Raw genomic sequence first — 19,707 nt, 5'->3', positions numbered from 1 at the left:
GAATACTTAATCTTGGTTGAGTACATTAGATGGGAAAAAAAGGGCTTTTGACATTGTAGGGCTTTTGACATTGTAGAGATTTTGACAGTGGAAATCAAGCCAAAACCCATCATTTTTTCCCACTCTTATCTTCAGAGTGGCTACATTAACTATAAGAGCTCAGGTTTCAATACTCCTGCACTGTTACCTCGGTTTAGTCTCTGGATCTCAAACTGTGGGCGAGTTAGTTGAGCTGTCCATGCTCAGGTTCCACATCTGTGAAACAGGGACATGGCGGTGAATGAAGGTTAAGTGAGCTCATACTTGAAGCACAGAGAACGCTGACTGGCCCAGAGTAAGCGCTTGTTACATGTTTGCTTTACAAATGGTGAAGATCTGAAAGACAGTGATCACGTTAAACAGGTATCATTTGCTTTTACCATCGTGACGTTGGAAAATCTAAGTTCACTGACTTGTTATATAGTCATTTAAGATAGTCAAGACATGGCTTTTTAAATTAGCTAACTTAGAAATAGTAAAGTGAACAGAACTTCTGACCGTCAAGTCTGTCCTCTTGGCTCTTCTAAGTTACCTTTATATTTTGCTTAGCTTTATTGAAATATGACATATAACATTGTATATGTTTAAGGTGTGCAGTGTAATAATTTGATATCTGTATATATTATGAAATTACTACCACAGTAAGGTTAGTTGACACATCTGTCACCTAACATTACAAATTTGTGTGTGTGTCGTTAAGTACTTTTAAAACCAACGTTTAGCAATTTTAGATATACAGTACAGTATCGTTAACTATAGACACCATGCTGTACATTACATCCTGAGGACGTATTCATCTTATAAATGGAAGTTTGTACCCTTTGACCACCTTCAACCATTTTCCCAATCCCCTGACTTTTTTCCTTTATAAATTGTATTACTTAACAGTAATGAATGAGATGTTTTTAATCTATCTTATTTTGTGTACTTATGGAATATATAAATCAAGATGTATGTCTTAACATGGTGACGATCGCAAAATGAAGCAAAGAGTAGACAAGCAGGAAGTTCCTATTTGAAATTCCGCTTTAACCTCAGGTGGGTATGTTTAATAGCTCTGTGTCATTGCTTATATTTTTTAAAGTATTTTATGTGTAAATTAGCAGTAAATCTCATTTAATATTCTACTTTATCTTAGAGCCTGTGTTTTTGTAGCAGAGTTGTTTCCTCAGTATGCTCCATAGTGAAATAAACATTGACTAGAAGGTATTCATTTAAACGCTTGTGGGAAGATCACAGGTTGTGGCATCGTTTTTCTGGGTGCTGGTGTAGTTCATACTGACTATCGTTAGTGCCTTTTATGTACCGAGAAGTAACAGAGCATGATGGTTGTGAGTACTGGCTCCTAGAGTAATGGAAATAAAAGAAAAAACAAACAAATGGGACCTAATTAAATCTAAAAGCTTTTGCACAACTAAGGATACCATCAACAAAATGAAAAGACAACCTACAGAATGGGAGAAAATACTCACAAATGATTCAACTGACAAGGGACTAATTTCCAAAATATACAAACATCTCATACACCTTAATATCAAAAACAAGCAACCCAATAAAATGGGCAGAAGACCTAAACAGACATCTCTCCAAAGAAGACGGACGGATGGCCAACAAGCACATGAAAAGATGCTCAACATCACTAATTGTTAGAGAAATGCAAATCAAAACTACAGTGAGGTATCACCTCACAGCAGCCAGAATGGTCATCATTAAAAATTCTTCAAACGATGAATGCCGGAGAGGGTGTGGAGAAAAGGGAGCCCTTCTGCACTGCTGGTGGGAATGCAGTTTGCTGCAGCCATTATGGAAAACAGTACAGAGATTCCTCAAAAAACTAAAAACAGACTTACCATGTGATCCAGTGATCCCGCTCGTGGGCATATACTCAGAAAAAATATAATTCAAAAAGACACCTGTTTACAGTAGCCAAGGCCAGGAAACACCTCATGTCCGTGGACAGACAACTGGGCAGAGCTGCGGTGTTTGCTCACCACAGAGCACGGTTCAGCCATGGACAGAGTGAAATGACACCATGTGCAGCAGCGTGGTGGACCTGGGGGCTGTCGTACTGAGTGAAGTCAGCCAGATGGAGAAAGAAAAACGTGATATTGTTTATGTGTGGAATCTGAAAAACAAAGACACAAATGAGCTTACCTACAAAACAGAAAGTGGCTCATAGACACAGAGAACAAACTTATGGTTAGGGATAAAGGGGGTGGGAAGGGATAAATTTGGAATCCAAGATTTGCACCTCTTGGGGAGTGATGGAAATGTTAGCTGTCTTGATTGTGGTGGTGGTTTCATGGGCATATGCATCTGTCAGAATTCATCCAGTTGTACATCTGGAATGTATGTAGTTTACTGTACAGGAGCCATACCACAGTAAAAGTGTTAAAAAATAACCATAATATTATCATACCTAAATTAGCTAAATTATGTTACTATTAAATACTTGGTTATTGTTCCAAGTTCTGATTACCTCGTACAATCCTAAATTTTTTCTTTTAACTTTTTCAAAGTCAGAATCCAAATAAAGACCACATACTACAATTGGGTGATATATCTGAGAATCTTTTAATCTATAGAACCCCCTTCTGTTGTTATGTTCTTGCATTTTTGTTGTTGTTGAAATAATCTGATCATTTTCCCTGGTAATTTTTCCCAAAGTCTGGATTTTGCTAATTGTGTCTCCATGATTTCAGTTAAGGAAAACTATTTTCCAAGTATTTTCTTATCTCAATTTCAAATTTTCTTTGTTTAACGACGATGAGTTAAATGGTAAACTGACTTTAATGTCAGAAAGAGTTGCTTGTGATTTTAAAGGAATTTTGCCAGTGGTTGAGCAGAAGATTAATGATTCTAATCAATTTTCTTAATTTCTGTCAAGACAGAGGTGAACATTAGGCTTCCTTTGAAACTAATTTCTAGCACTTAGTATTGACATAAACTGTTTGTATATATTATTTAAATACTTTACATGCTGATTTTGCCCATAACTTAAAAATCTTATTTTTCATCACTGCTTTTCAAAATGTTGACACACTCTAATAGATATACTATTATCTTGGTTCTCTAATTTTCCTTTCCTTTACAGTTGAATAGTCTTCATTTCAGTGAGATTCTAAAGGAGGCTATAGATTTGCTGCTTTTACTACATCTAGCAGTTTCCATCTTTAGTATCTTAATTGTGTTACTGGTGTCAGCCATTTATCCATTTTCATAAAATACAAACAAAATACATATGTACTCAAATAATTGTATGAACTTCACTAATGGTGCTATTGTTTAAAAATAAATTTCTGGGGAGAGGGTATATATAGCTCAACTGGTAGAGAGCATGCCTAGCATGCATGAGGTCCTGCGTTCAATCCCCAGCACTTCCATGAAAAAAACAAATAAGTAAACCTAATTACCTCCCCTGCAAAATAAATAAATAAAAATAAAATGTTTGGCTTACTGAAAAAGGGAAACACAGCAGCTGATGTGCGGGAGCAAGCTCTCAGTATAGAAGGGACTCTGCGGAGCGGTAGCGCACCAGGTGTGATGCTGCAGGCTGTAGGAAGGCTGGCGGTGGCGTGAAGCATCTCAGGTGACGGACCAGTGATAACAGGGACCGCTGCCGTGTGAGTGACATGCCTGCCACCTCCTCCAGGCACCAGGTTTAAAGGAGACATCAGCAGTATGTTAGCCAGGCAGAAGTCAGTGGCAATAGTATTTCCCACTTGGGTACCGTGCAGAATTGTAAAGTGGGTAACTATGTGTTCCATGTTTATCTCCCTTCTGCGGGCCTCCCGTCCCACAGTAAGCACCCCTGCTTGACTTCTTGATGTCTTAGTCCAGCTCGGAAACTCACTATTTGTACATTTATTCTGCATTTGTTAGGCATCTACTACATGTTGTGTATTAAGAAAGTCCCCAAATACAAGTCACAGGCTTCCATTTGAATTATCTGTTGGATAATATGGAAAACAGAAACAGAATATTACAGCTGCCTCGCTGGTGGTTACCTTCCCACCAGGGACCCCTAGGTTCCATACGTAGACTTTTCCTCTCAGTGAGCACACTACCACGCCTGCCGTCCTCTGTCCCATGAACAGACGATACCTGGTTTTCATTTTCTGAGGTGCTATGATCTAGGCAGGTGCTGTTGATACAGATACCTTTATAAGTGCACAAGAAGCTGTGTGTGTGTGTGTGTGTGTGTGTACGTACATGTACGCATGCACTTAAGCACTTGCTCATCCAGGATGCACTCGGGACATAGTGGAACAGATAGCCTTCCATTTGCCTGTTGCCTTTTCTGGGAAACAGACAATGTATAATCATTGATTTAATTCAGACCTTTTTAAAAGCCCAGAGTCTTTTGGCTTTATTAATCAGGAGTGTGAAATGTACCTGCTTTGTCAGATGCATGCTGGTTGTTTTGGAGAGATTTTGCAGGAGGAAGGGTTTACTTTATGTACTGTCGTCTCCCTACTTTGGTCACATATGTTCCTTTTGGATTCCATACAAGAAAAAATACAAATTTACAGTAGCTTCAGTATGGAAAAAGTCAAGCCTGAGGATAATAGTGATCTCAGATAACATTTAGCTGTTCTTTAAATGTCACTAGTATTAGTTGCAAATGTCTGAAAGTGCCTTGAGATGTACAAGAGCAAGTTTCAAGTGTATTTAAGTGTTTTTAATCAGTTACGCTTCATTTTGTTGTTTGTAACACTTTTTCATGGGGAAGAAAAATGCTTTAATGAAAAATTTAATATTTTAATGATTGCTTAACCCATTTCTCATGTTACTTCCTAGTTTCCCAAATAAAATTGCTGAGATGGTAAACATTAAAATTTTTAAAGGGTTCTTTGTCAGAAATAATTTCATCAAATGTTTTAAATACGAGTTCTAATGTAGTGACTAAATATATATTAAAGACTAAAAAAGTTGGAACAAAATGCAAAATAACGTAGTACAGTGATAACCATGGCTATTTTCAGTTCATGAATTTGAAGATTTGGATCCTAGGTGAATTTCTCACTATAAGCAGTCATTTGCTAAGAAAGACAGAGCAAGCTTTTTTTTTTTTTTTTAAGTTACTTCTGCACTAGAGTTCCAAGACCAGCTTGATCTGTATTCCTGGGTGAAGTAAATCAAAAAGGTTTCAGGCTGCTTAGGGAAGAAGGGGGATTTCAGCCTGGCCTGCCAGTGGAAGTGGTGTCATTGAGATGTAGTACCTTGCTGAGATCACAGACTAGGCTAGGTAGCTTCCTGAGAGCCACTCAGGGTTGTTGCTGCTGGTGCTCAGAGCCAGCGTGCAGCTCAGTGCGCAGAGCGACCCTCCCGGGGTGACTCCACACACTCATCATGGGCATTAGTTAGCATCAGCTTGACTGACTCACTTGAGAACTGGTACTTTTTTACCTTTTAAAAAAGTAGGAGTCTTTTCATGGACATAGAAAACAAACCATGGTTACCAAAGGGGAAAGAGTGGGGAGGAATAAATTGTGGTTGCGGATTAACAGACACACATCACTATATATAAAATAGATAAACAACAAGGACCTACTGTATAGCACAGGGAATTGTCAATTTCCTGTGATACAATGGTAAAGAATCTGAAAAGAAAATATATACGTGTATGTGTATGTATAACTGAATCACTTTGCTGTACATCTGACACTAACGTAAATCAACTACACTTCAGTAAAATTTTTTTTAAAGTAGGAGTCTTTTTAATCTTTTATTGAGGTATGGTTGATGTACAATATTATGTAAATTACAGGTGTGCAACAGTGATTCAGAATTTTTAAAGGTTATGCTTCATTTATAGTTATAAAGTATTGGCTGTGTTCCCCATGTTGTACAATGTATCTTTGTAGATAATTTTATACCTAGTAATTCATACCTCTTAATTTCCTACCCCTGTATTGCCCCTCCCACCTCCCCTCTCCCCACTGGTAACCACTAGTTTGTTCTCTACATCTGTGAGTTACTTTTTTGTTATGTTCACTAGTTTGGTGTTTTTCAGATTCCACATAAAAATGATATCATACAGCATTTGTCTTTAACTATTTCATTTAGCATGATACCCTCCAAGTCCATCCATGTTGTTGCAGATGGCAGTATGTCATCCTTTTTATGGCTGAGTAGTATTCTATTGTATATGTATACCATGTCTTCTTTATCCATTCATCTGTTTTTCCCCCTTGCTATTTTTTAATTTTATTTTTTGTGATGCCATTATAAATGATGTTCATAGCAAACTTTTTTTTTAATTTTTAAATTTTTTATACAGTCTTAAAGGTTGCTTTCTACTTAAAGTTATTACAAAATATTGGCTGTATTCCCCGTGTTGTACAATACACCCTTGAGCCTGTCTTACACCCACTAGTTTGTACCTCCCCCTCCCCCACCCCTATATTGCCCACCTGCATTGGTAGCCACTAGTTTTGTTTTCTGTAGCTGTTAGTCTGTTTCTTTTTTGTTGTATTTACTAGTTTGCTATATATTTTTTAGATTCCACATATAAGTGATAATCATACAGTATTTGTCTTTCTCTGATTTATTTCACTTAGCATAATGCCCTCCAAGTCCATCCATGTTGCTGCAAGTGGCAAAACTTCATCCTTTTTTATGACTAATACTCCACTGTACATACACACCACATCTTCTTTATCCATTCATCTGTTGATGGACACTTAGATTGTTTACATATCTTGGCTGTTGTAAATAATGCTGCTGTGGACATTGGGGTGCATGTATCTTTTTGAATTAATGTGCTTGCTTTTTTTCAGATTATGTACCCACGAGTGGTCATATAGTAGTCCTGTTTTTAGTTTTTTAAGGAACCTCCATACTGTCATCCATAGTGGCTGCACCAATTTACATTCCCACTAATGGTGTAGGAGGGTTCCCTTTTCTCCACAGCCTTGCCAATATTTGTTATTTGTGTTCTCTTTGATGAAAACTGTTCTGCCAGAAGTGTGATGGTATCTCACTGTGGTTTTGATTTGCATTTCCCTGATGATTAGCAGTGTTAAGCATCTTTTCCATGTGCCTGTTGACCATCTGCATTTCCTCTTTGGAAAAATGTCTATTTAGTTCTTCTACCCATTTGTTAATCGGGTTGTTTGGTTTTTTTGACGTTGAGTTATATGCGCTGTTTATTTATGTTGGATGTTAACCCCTTACCTGTCATACCACTTGCAAATATTTTCTCCCAGTCCATAGGTTGTCTTTTCATTTTGTTTATGGTTTCCTTTGCTGTACAAAAGCTTTTAAGTTTATTTAGGTCCCATTTGTTTATTTTTGCTTTCATTTTCTTTGATTTACGAGATGGATCTGGAAAAATACTGCTACAATTTATGTCAAAGAGCGTTGTGCCTGTGTTTTCCTCCAAGAGTTTTATGGTTTCTAGTCTTACATTGAGGTCTTTAAACCATTTTGACTTTAGTTTTGTGTATGGTGTTAGTAATTTCATTCTTTTACCTGTAGGTGTCCAGTTTTCCCAGGACCACTGCCTTTTCTCCATTGTGTATTCTTGCCTCCTTTGTCATAGATTAATTGACCACAACTTTGTGGGTTTATTTCTGGGCCCTCTCTTCTGTTCCATTGATCTGTGTGTCAGTTTTTGTGCCAGTACTAGACTGTTTTGATTACTGTAGCTTTGTCATACAGTGTGAAGTCAGGGAGCATGATTTAGAAAAAAAAAAAAAAAAGGAGTCTTTTTAAAAGGACCATAGGGGAAAAAGCATATCTGTGCTGGAGAGCATTCCTTAATTACCTTCAGTTGATGAATCAGGAACACAGATGACAAACCTTGCATCTCTCAGGTACACATACATGTGTAACTCCCTTGGAGAATTTGCATTTGACCTTTAATGTCTATATTCAGATGGGAAGCACTATGGTGTAATAAGTGAAACATACACAAAAGTAAGTGTGTGGTATAATCTAAATAATGTATTAATATACATGAGCAAAAAAAGACCAGAAGAAAGTAAGATGAAGAAATTATGAAGTGACATTAATCAGGAAGAAACACAAACATGGCAAATGAGCCACACAAGTAATCAAAAAATCAAACTCTGATATCATTTTATACCTATTAATGAACTTTTTAGAAGTATTTTTTTCTGATGATAAAAGTAATATAATCTGTTATGCTGGGAATTTGGAAAATACAGCAAAACTTGAAAATAAAAATCACCCATAATTCCTCCAGCCAGAGTTTAATACAGATACTATTTTAATATATTTCTCTAGTTTTTTTTCCCTACACACACAAAGACAAATTCGTATACTGCTGTTTTCACCTACAAGATACACAAAAATTTTACAAACTATTAAATATCTGTGCTATCGTTAATTACGAGCAACCTGAATGTCCCTCAGTAGAAGAATCCATTTAAATTATTACATATTAACTCCATGTAATATGCAGCCGTTAAAAATAGTAATAAAAGAAATACAACTTCAAAAGAAAATCTACAGCCTGTTCAATTTTTAAAAAGCCATACATAAAACGGGGCGTGCTGTGGTTTGAGCTGCTTCGTGACTTAATAGTTGTCTTCTTGAACCCTGCCTGAAATTCCTGCGCGCCCTTCCTCTCAGTTCTGTGCGCTGCTCTGAGAAGCCCGCTTCCCTTCCGTTCTCCCAGCGTGCTGACTGTCCCAGGTGCACCCTTTGCCCTAGCGCCCGCTGCTGCGGTTACAAGGCAGGACTGTATTCGTCCATCCTGGCATCCCTAGCCAGTAGCATTCTGTGCCTGGCGGGGCACGCAGTATATATTAAGACCGATTCGCAGTGCAGAACTGAGGTTTTATGAGATATGCAAAGGAAAAAAATCATTCCCAGTTTCCAATAAAACTTACCTAATGAGAAACAATACAAATAGAATAGTTAAATATAAACCCTTGGAAGCTGCAAGGGGAGAAAAGTCCCAAGAACAAGTTATAATAAGGTGCTAACGAGGGAAAATAATACCTGTGGTGCAAGTGCATGTTCTGTACTCATTTAATCAAGTGCCGAAATGAATATTGCTTCCAGAACAAGTGTTCCTCTTTTGCAGCATGAAGTTCTGTAGCTTGATACTCTGTATTGCAGTATTGATAACTGGGAATGGAGTTCTGCTTACAAGCAGTTGTAATTCCAGAGTGTTCTTTTTTATACCACGTCAGTATAACTATTTTACTCATTGGCATTTAATAATATTGTTTTAGAATATTAACATATCTTCTCCAGAGCTCCCCATACAGTGCCCAGGACCTTAGAGACACCCCACAATGCTTCTGGAATTTGAATTCCCATGTGAAGAGAATATATGGGTGCTAGATCACTTTAAACGGAGCTTAGTGTACTAAAATAAATTTATAACTACAGTATTATTAAATAGCAAAAAGATCTGTTTAGTTATTTTTTATGAGTTTGTTTTTTTTCCTCCCTTGGTCAGAGGCCTGGGTTTTCTCTTCAGTTAGAGGCCCCATGTATACAACATACATTTCAGCTAAGAAAAGATGTCATCAAAGAAGAAAAACAATTTTTTCTTAAAAATTATGTAATGAAATAGAATTTAGCAGTGCTTTGACTGTATTTATACAACAGCTTGTACACAAGTACATTTTTGTGTACTTAAAATAAATGTTAATGTCCTTAAAAACATACAGGGATTGAGCACATTATTTCCCCTTTTGTACTGAAGTACAGTTGCTGTCAAGTTTAAATTATAAAGAAGAAAGCTAAGAAATAAAGTGGCTTTTTTCAAATTACATATCAATTCAGTTTATCTGTTATGATCTTAATGATGTAATGGGAGGATTTTTTTTTTTTTTAACGAAATAGTCATGTTTCTTGTATGGTCAAAACCACCTTTGTTCAAGTTTCTGTCCTTTATGGAAATCAACTAATCCTTTATGCTTTTAGTAATAAAAAATTCTAAAACAACCTTTTACATTAGTGGTTCTTAATCTTTTTTGCATCAAAGAGTCTTACATAAATTAAATATTCTCTCTCCAGGAAAAATAAACATACATGTATGTAAAATTTTACATATCATTAGTAGCCAGTGTTTCCCCTGAATCCAGCCCCCTAGGTTATGAACCTCATCATTGTATTATACATACATTTTAATATTGTGTGTGTGTGTGTGTGTGTATATATATATATATATATAGCTATATATGTTGTGAATGCAGTATATTGTATGCTTTTAGAAGTGTCAGGGAATCTCATCCTGAAGCAAGTTGTCTGTAAAGCTCTTCCACAAAACTGTGGCAGAGTTGTTGCATATTTCTATTGCATTATTTGCACATAAATCTGAGGTGTTTTTCCTGAATTGTTTCAAATATTTGCTGTATATCTATATTTTTCTCTCAGTCTTATTTTTCTGACAATTGTTTCTTGACTAAGAACAGATTTTCTTTTCTTACCCTAGATTCTGAGGAGGCTCGGTCTGTCAATCCTTCCAGTGTTGATGAAAATATTGACTCTGAGACAGAGAAAGACTCTCTCATCTCTGAAAGTAAACAGATAATTCCCAGTAAAGCGCCTCTTCCATCTGCCCTTGATGAGTATGAGTTCAAAGATGACGATGATGAAGAAATAAATAAAATGATTGATGACAGGCATATTCTTAGGAAAGAGCTACGAAAAGACAACGAATCTGAAGTAGAAAAGAATAGTTTATTTGCAAAACAGGAAAAGGCCTTCTATCCTAAACCATTTAAAACTAAAAAACAAAAGCCATCTAGGGTTTTGTATTCAAGTTCTGAAAGTTCAGATGAAGAAATTCTTCAGAACAAAAAGTGTCCTGTTCCATGTTCTGTCCCTGAAGCATCCAATTCTGATACACAAACCAAAAAGGAGTATGGAGTTTCAAATGAACACAAACAGAAAGGCAAAGTGAAAAGAAAATTAAAGAACCAGAACAAAAATAAAGAGAACCAAGAGCTGAAGCAAGAAAAAGAGGGGAAAGAAAATACCAGAGTAACAAACTTGACGGTTAATCCTGCCCTAGATTGTTCAGAAAAGACCAGGGAGGAGGGGAATTTTAGGAAATCTTTTAGCCCAAAAGATGATACTTCATTACATTTGTTTCATATTTCTACCAGCAAGTCTCCCAAACATGCTTGTGGACTAAGTGAAAAGCAGTCAACACCACTAAAACAAGAACATTCTAAGGCGTGTTTATCACCAGGAAGTTCAGAAATGTCATTGCAGTCTGACCTTGTTCGGTATGATAATACAGAATCTGAATTTTTGCCAGAAAGTTCAAGTGTAAAATCTTGTAAGCATAAGGAAAAAAATAAACATCAGAAAGATTTCCACTTAGAGTTTGGTGAAAAGTCAAATGCCAAAATAAAGGATGAAGATCATAGTCCAACATTTGAAAATTCAGATTGCACACTGAAAAAAATGGATAAAGAGGGTAAAACATTAAAAAAGCATAAATTGAAACATAAAGATAGAGAAAAAGAAAAGCATAAAAAAGAAATTGAAGGTGAAAAGGAAAAGTACAAAAATAGGGATGGTACTAAAGAGCTTCAGCGGAGTGTGGAATTTGATAGAGAATTTTGGAAAGAGAATTTTTTTAAAAGCGATGAAACTGAAGATCTGTTTTTAAATACAGAACATGAAGCCTTAACGTTAGAAAAAAAATCAAAGTTGGAAAAAAACATAAAAGATGATAAATCAACCAAGGAAAAGCATGCCTCAAAAGAGAGGAGTTTTAAAGAAGAACGAGAAAAAATTAAAAGTGAGAAATCTTTTAGGGAGGAAAAAATAAAAGATTTAAAAGAAGAGAGAGAGAATGCACCTACAGATAAAGAAACAGAATTCAGTTCTTTAGGTATAAGTGCCAGTGAAGAATCTGTAGGGTTACATTCAGTGGAAAAGGAAATAGAAATTGAAAAACAAGAAAAGCATATAAAAGAAAGTAGGGAAAAATCTGACAAACGATTTCAAACTAAAGAAAAGGATGCTGAGAAGGCTGAAAGAAAAAATTCTGAAAAAGAGAAGAAGATAAAACATGAGCATAAGTCAGAGAAAGACAGATTAGATTTTAGTGAATGTGTTGACAGAATAAAAGAAAAAGACAGGCTGTACTCACACCACACAGAAAAATGCCATAAAGAAGGTGAGAAGGTAAAAAACATTACTACCATTAAGAAAACTGATGACAGAGAGAAAAGTAGAGAAAAAATGGACAGGAAACATGACAAAGAAAAACCTGAAAAAGAGAGACATCTAGCCGAGAGCAAGGAGAAACACTCAATGGAAAAAAAAACCAAACAGTCAGATATTAGTGACTATGCTAAGTCAGAGAAAAGCAAAAATAAAGAAAAAGACAGAGATGTAGATAAAAAGGAAAAATCCAGAGATAGTGTCAATATAACTAACTTCAGACACTTCCAGGAAGAGAAGAAGTCAACTATAGCAGACGGTAATAAAGCGCATGAAAAAACTTTACCCCTTAAAGAGAAATCTAGAGATGAGCCTTTGAAAACTCCTGATGGAAAAGAGAAAGATAAAAAGGATAAAGATATAGATAGATACAAAGAGCGAGACAAACATAAGGATAAAATTCAACTAAGTAGTGCACTCAGACTGAAATCTGAAGCAGAGAAGCCTAAACCTAAGTCACCACCAGCATCAAAAGATGCTCGACCCAGAGAAAAGAGGCTGGTGAACGACGACTTAATGCAGACAAGCTTTGAACGAATGCTAAGTCTGAAAGACCTGGAGATAGAGCAGTGGCACAGAAAACACAAGGAAAAAATTAAGCAGAAAGAAAAGGAACGGTTGAGAAATCGTAACTGTTTAGAACTTAAGGTAAAAGATAAAGAAAAAACAAAGCATGCCCTAGCTGAGTCCAAAAATAAAGAACTTACCAGGTCGAAGAGTTCAGAGTTGACTGATGCTTCTACCAAGGAGAAGCAGTCTAAAGATGCTGTAAGTAACAGATCACAGTCTGTCGACACCAAAAATACAGTGAATTTAGGGAAGTCACCCTTCATTTCAGATGGTAGCTTAAATAGATCTCCTAGGTCAGAAAGTGAAAAGCCCGGTCTCAGCTCCAGGTCTGTGTCCATGATTTCAGTTGCCAGCTCAGAAGATTCCTGCCATACTACCGTGACAACACCAAGGCCACCAGTTGAGTATGACTCAGACTTTATGTTGGAGGGTTCAGATTCCCAAATGTCCTTTTCCCAGTCACCATTTCTGCCAGTTGCCAAATCTCCGGCCCTTCATGAGAGGGAGCCAGACAGCCTGGCTGAGCTGCCGGAGCGGGTTAAAGCACCACATACGAGCCGGCTTCCAGCATCCCACCTCCGCTCATCCTCTGCAGAGGACGTTAAACTAGTTCTAAGTGAGGGGAGACCAGCTGTGGAAGTTCGAAGATGTAGCATGCCATCTGTTATTTGTGAACATACAAAACAATTCCAAACAATATCAGAAGAAAGCAACCAAGACGGCTTAGCTGTGCCAAGAGTTACTTGTCCTTCTCCCCAAGCCGAGGTGTCCTCACCTGTGCCTGAACGAGAACTTTCAAATGTGTCTAACGTGCATTCCAGCTTTGCGGCCTCTCCAACTAGATCTGTAAACGGCAAATACACTTCAGCGGATGTAAATGTTGTCAAGAGTACTGCTCCAGTGGGCCCTTTGACGGACAGTCCTGTGCATTTAGAGCCATCTCATCAGGTTGATGTAATTCAAAATAAATCATGGGAGATAGCTGTTGAGAGACTGGAGTCGTTAAGCACCAGTGACTTTATCTGCCCAAGTTCTCGTATGCCTGATCAAGATTCTTCTGTTCAGGGTTTTTGTAATTCTGAAAACAAAATATTGAAAGAACAAAATACTGACTTTTTATCCCTGCATCAGACTGAATTGCCAGGAAACACTTGTGCTCAGGACCCAGCGTCCTTTCTGCCTTCACAGCAGCCTTGCTCTTTTCACAGCCAATCACTTTCAGATGCTGAATCTATTTCTAAACATCTGTCTTTGTCATATGTTGCCAATCAAGAGCCAGGTATTTTACAACAGAAAAATGCTATTCAGATTATCAGTTCTGTTTTAGATACCGATAATGAACCTACAAAAGATATGGAGGGTACTTTTGTCCTGACAGATGTTCAGAAGACAGACACCTTTGTCTCAGTGTGCCCTGAAAGCACTGTTCAAGAAGCATCACCAAATTTTGAGAAAGCTAACACTTTGCCTGTATTACCATCAGAAAGGGACTTTAATGGAAGTGATGCCTCTTCCCAGCCAAATACACATTATGCACTTAGCAAACTAATGTACAAGTCTTCCGGTGACCACGAGGCTGAAAATAGCACTTCTGACATTCAGGTTGTTTCACATGAAAAAGAAGGTAAACTGGAGAGTTCAGTTCTGACTCACTTGAATGATAAGTGTGATTCTGATTTATGTGACATGAATGCAGGGATGCCAAAAGGAAATCTGAATGAACAAAATAATCCAAAACACTGTCCTGAAGGTGAGAAGTGTTTGCTTTCCATCGAAGATGAAGAGTCACAACAAAGCACTTTATCAAGTCTGGAAAACCATTCGCAACAATCAGCTCCCCCAGAAATGCATAAATACAGTCACTTAGTTAAAGTGGAATTGGAAGAAAATGCTGAAGATGATAAAACTGAAAACCAGATCCCTCCAAGGATGACTAGGAACAAAGCAAATACGACAGCAAACCCAAGCAAACAGGTTCTGGCTGGCTGTGCGCTGTTAGCAGAAAAAGACGGGGAGTCTTCCTCCCCTCGAGGAAGAATCAGGTTAACCGAGGACGACGACCCTCAGATCCACCACCCTCGGAAAAGGAAGGTGTCGCGTGTGCCGCAGCCTGTGCAGGTGAGCCCGTCCCTGCTGCAGGCCAAGGAGAAGACGCAGCAGTCGCTGGCGGCCCTCGTGGACTCGCTGAAGCTCGACGAGATCCAGCCGTACAGTTCAGAGAGAGCAAATCCGTATTTTGAATACCTGCACATACGGAAAAAAATTGAAGAAAAGCGCAAGCTGTTGTGTAGTGTTATCCCTCAAGCACCTCAGTATTACGACGAGTATGTGACGTTCAATGGATCGTATCTGCTGGATGGGAACCCCTTAAGCAAGATCTGCATCCCCACAGTAAGTAGCGCCGCGCGGCGCGCGCCTGCGCTTCAGCGGAAACGTGACGTACGTCGCACGCGTAGTTCTCAGTTTTCTAGGAGCCACATTTTAAAAAGTAAAAGGAAACGGGAAATTAATATTAATACTGTATTTAACCCAGTATATCCAGAATTTTATTTCAAAATATAAACAGTATAGAGAAGTTATTGATAAGACATTCTGTAATTTTTTTGTACTAAGAATTTGAAATCCGCTGGGCTTTCAAGTTGGAACTCGCCACGTCAGTGCCCAGTAGCCACGTATAGCCGGGGCTACCTTACTGAACAGCACTGATGCACAGTATTTTTTCTCTTACCTGTTTTTCCTTTCGTACCAAAGCAGTTGTGTTTTCACTTCTGTGAAGGGTAATTCCACCACCCGTGTGCGCTTTTGATCCCAGTCTCTGCAGTGTTCTCTGGCACCTTCCTCTATTAAAACACTTCTCGCTAGTACACTTTTTAACTCTCTCTCTCTATTGGCCCTTCTCCCCCCACTCCTTCATCCTGGGGAGAACGCGGTTCTCCCTGGACTGTGCTAGCCTGCCGGCCGCCCCCTCTAGCTACCACGCCCTTGGAGGGCGGTCTGTGCCCGATGTTTTCACTGCGGCACGTGCTGTTCGCCCCTTCACCATCTCGTGCCCTGGCAGTCGTCACCAGTGAGCTCGAATTGCCTGGTTCATTGGCCTCTTCCTTTTTCTTTCTACTTGGCCTGTGTCACATTTGACACTGTGACCATCTCGTTCTTCATAAAATTTTCCCCTCCCTGGTCTTTCCCGAGGATGCACTCTTCTGGTTCTCCTGCCTCACTAACTAATCTTTTTCTATCTTTTAATGACTCCGCTACGCACCCCTGAAACATCAGCATTCTCTAGGAGTTAATTCGTCTTTTGGTCCCCGTGGTCCCGTCTGTCCCTATGGTTTCAGCAGTCTTCTGTGTGCCAGGTAGTCCCTCACCATTCTCTCTAGCCACAGCATCCTTGCTGACCTCCAGAGTCACATACCAGTGCCTCCTGGGCATCAGTCACTGCATGAGCTCAGACACCTCTCACTGGTTTGGTTCCTCAGGAAGGTTCCCCAGGACTCTGAGATTGTGTGCAAGAGGTTTGTTCCTGAGTGCCGCCAGGAGCAGTACCTGTAAGTGTGTGAGGGGAGTGGAGTCGGGCAGAGCAAGAAGTTGGACTGAAACGCAGGTGCAGCAGTGACCTCAGTGGAAGCTGCTGGAGCTCTGGAGTGGGATGGCCCCTCCGCTAGGTGGCCTCCACTCGGGGGAGGGGACCTGGGGGCACACCAGCTCTCTCCCCTGAAACAGAGATCGCAGAGAGTAACTCCAGGGAGAGCTGTGGGCCACCTCGCTCCTCGTGCCCGACAGGAGAGTCTGACCACGCACCATGGCATCCTCTCTGACTTCACACTTCACACAGACCCAAGGGGATGATTTATCCCTCACTCCCTTAAAAACAAACTCCATTCATTAGTGAGGACAGCAAAGTAGAAACCTGTCAGTCCCCAAGCTCTAAACGTGCTACCTTAGCACGCCTTCCAGAATCTGTACCTCAGCACAGCCTTGGTTTCGGGCCCTCATCATTACCTCTCACTTTCAGCTTTGCAGCAGTTTTTCACTTCTTTTTCCTCCCAGTTTCCTTCTGCTGGACCATTCTCTTTTGTTGTTAAATTTATGTCCCTTTAAAAACAATGGAAAGCTATTTCCCTCTTTAAGTATCTCAGCTGTGATTGGCTGGCTTCCCATTGCCAGCAGCATGAACCCCACACCTCAGCCTAGTCCATTTCACAGTCTGCCCCTCTTGCTTCAGCCCCTCACACTCGTCCAGATCACCCGGTAGTTCAGCAGGCGAACCCTTCTGGGGTTCTTTGGCTGTACCGCCCCTCTGCCTGCAGCGTTGTTCTCACCAGGCCCCCTTTCTCCTCCCTGCTCTGTGCACAATCCTGTCGAAGCAGAATTGCTTGTGTCTTCCTTATACCTCGCCTGCAACGTCGTGGTTAGCTGTCCACGTGGCTGCTCTGCCTCTGAGCTGTAATCTGATTAAGGGCTAGGACACTGCTGTCTCTTGTGGAAGGAGTCCTGCATCTGGGTCAGCCCTGCGTGCACTGTTTGTCTCCGTAACTGTGTTTCTAGCTGCTTCAGGTCCTCTCCTGAACGTCCCACGATATCCTTAGAATCATTGTGTCCAATACCATACCCGTTTGTCTTCCTCACTAGTGCTGTTTTTGCTCTCTGTTTCAGACCACCGTGTCTGCTGTCTCATCTTAGGCTGGGAACCCAGAACTCAGCCTTGCCCCTGGTCTCCCTGTCACAGCAGCCACTAAGCGGTGTAAATATGTCTGTCGTTCTTTCAGATTCTTTCAGCAAAATAATTTGTTAATGATTCAAAGAATATAAAGCTAGTAATTTCCTTGTTTCCTTTATTTCTCCTTAAGGGGTAGGAACTTTGAGCTGAACTATGTTATATCTTAGGCTTGAAATATAGATAAAACTAAAAGGAACACATTTAAATTAGAAGTTCGTACAAACTGTTTCACTAAAAGCAACTTCTCATAAGCCATGTTAGCTTGCCCTTTTAGCACAGTCTGCCTGTTGATCCTGTTGCTGTGTGTGTGTGTGCGCGTGTGGTCAGCATGACACACACTTGTGTGGATGCTCTGCACGCCCATCTTGACTGTCACCTTCGTGTATTCCTGCAAAGATGAGGTAGTACGGGTTCTGGGGACGTAACTTTAATTACGTTAGAGTTTAATTGTAATTGAGTATCGTCTCAGAAGGGGCTGTAAGCAGAGCTGAGAATTATTTCTGGATGTAGTGGAGAATTTTTTCCTTGTTTTGAATGACAGTTACTAAAGTAGAGAAGCAACATAAGACAGCAGGAAGACTAGACGTTCCCAGGGAGCACACGTGAATTCGTCTAGATCTCACCGCACCCAGCTGTGTGTCCTGCGTTTTCACATCTGTCCTTTGAAAACGGTAACACCTGCCCTACCTCGGAGCAGGTTGGACAGTGTCAGCCGTAGCCATTGACACTGTGACAACACTGTGCAGCTGTAAGGGGCCACCATGATTTTATCCAGCTCCAAATGACTCTGAGGGCATATTCACTAGCACTAGTATGGAGACCTGCCGCCTTTGCCCATAAAAGGCTGTGTTCTTGAGTTTATTGGACTGGACTTGTTTATTTGAAACTTAGTTTCAAAAAATAAAAAAAGACCCCAATAATAAAAATCACTTATTTACAGTACTTTTGTATTTTTCAATATTTTATCCATTGGTGTCCTCTCAGTCAGCTAAGTGCCACTTCGTCGAAGTGCTCTCGTCACAATTACGTGATATGGGTATAGAGCCCACTGGAAGTGTGGTGAGATGTCTCTGGAGTCCGCTTCGTGTTTATTCTTCTGTAACATGTGTTTCTCATAATTAACCGTAATGCTGCCATTTTTCCAGAGGAAATAAAGGGAAGAAAAATAAAACAATGTCAAGTTCCTGAAAATCAAATAAACAGGGGAAAAAAAGAAAAAGACTTGACAAGCTGGTGTCTGCCAACAGCCAAGAACCCCCACCAAGGGGTCCGGGAGTGGGTGATGAGAAGAAGGGCACCTATGAAGGTTGTCGGGGGTTTTTACTCTGGAGACCCGTGAGACTCAGTAAAAGACAGACTGTCCAGGCCTGATTTGTTAGAGGAAGATGAGGGAAATAGCGAAGGGCAGGTTTCCTCAGAAAGTCTCCTCCATCTGCTATTTTGTGATTTTACCACTTTTCTATGCATTGATGTACGTTGAGAATTCCAAGATTTAGACATTCCACCCAAACCCCTCTCCTCAGCTTTTTTGGTAACTCACGCCTCCACAGATTCAACATTTCAGCACTGAACTTGACTCTCCCCGCTTCCCCTCCTGTGCTCTGTTACTGGCCCCCTGGCCGTCATGCTAAAAGATTGAACAAGCCCTCGGGGCCCCTCTTTCTTACCCGGAATCATTGAGCCATCCGCATTTTCAGACCCCTGGTCTCTTCCACTCCCTTGTGCATCTCACACCGCTGGAGCAGTGACCTGCTCCCCTAGTTCCTTGCCTGCAGTCTTGTCCCCCTGATGTCTGTTCTCCAAACAGCAATGGGCTGTGAAGACCTTTTAGTGGTTCCCCATCACATACAGATTTTACCCTGATGTGTTAGCGTAATGGCTGTTCCACAGTGTATTAATTAAGTACCTTCCTCGGGGCGGGGAGAGACGGGGGTCTTTCATGATCAAATAAGTTTGGGAAACACCATTAATTTAAACATACATAGATTTCTTCACTGTAGGACCTCTTAGAACCATTAAAATTTAATTTGCTAATTATGAGTTGCCTAAGTAAGCACATGAGTGCAGTTTTTCCCAAACTTCCTTATTCTTGGAACCATTTCCTGTATGTCATCTCTGTGGCTCAGTTTTCCGTGCATCATACTTTAAGGAAAGCTGTTTTCCAGGCTAGACAACAGCCTTTATTATTTCGCCCGTGCTGATCTCTGTGTCCT

At 39.9% G+C, this 19,707-nt stretch overlaps 1 protein-coding gene across 6 annotated transcripts in view; it reads left to right on the top strand.

The window, feature by feature from the left end:
- ANKRD12 (ankyrin repeat domain 12) overlaps positions 1-19,707 on the top strand; it is a 107,547-nt gene that overhangs the window by 76,809 nt on the left and 11,031 nt on the right. For all 6 annotated transcript variants that reach the window (XM_032467455.1, XM_032467453.1, XM_032467450.1 and 3 more), the window contains one exon: positions 10,460-15,168. In XM_032467455.1, the coding sequence (XP_032323346.1) occupies positions 10,460-15,168 (4,709 nt within the window). The remainder of the gene's footprint in view (positions 1-10,459; positions 15,169-19,707) is intronic.

The sequence above is a fragment of the Camelus ferus genome, chromosome 24 (genome assembly GCF_009834535.1).
Source record: "Camelus ferus isolate YT-003-E chromosome 24, BCGSAC_Cfer_1.0, whole genome shotgun sequence".
Taxonomy (NCBI): Eukaryota; Metazoa; Chordata; class Mammalia; order Artiodactyla; family Camelidae; genus Camelus; species Camelus ferus.
Note: the sequence above shows the minus strand (reverse complement) of the source record. Positions and strands in the feature narration are given on the sequence as shown.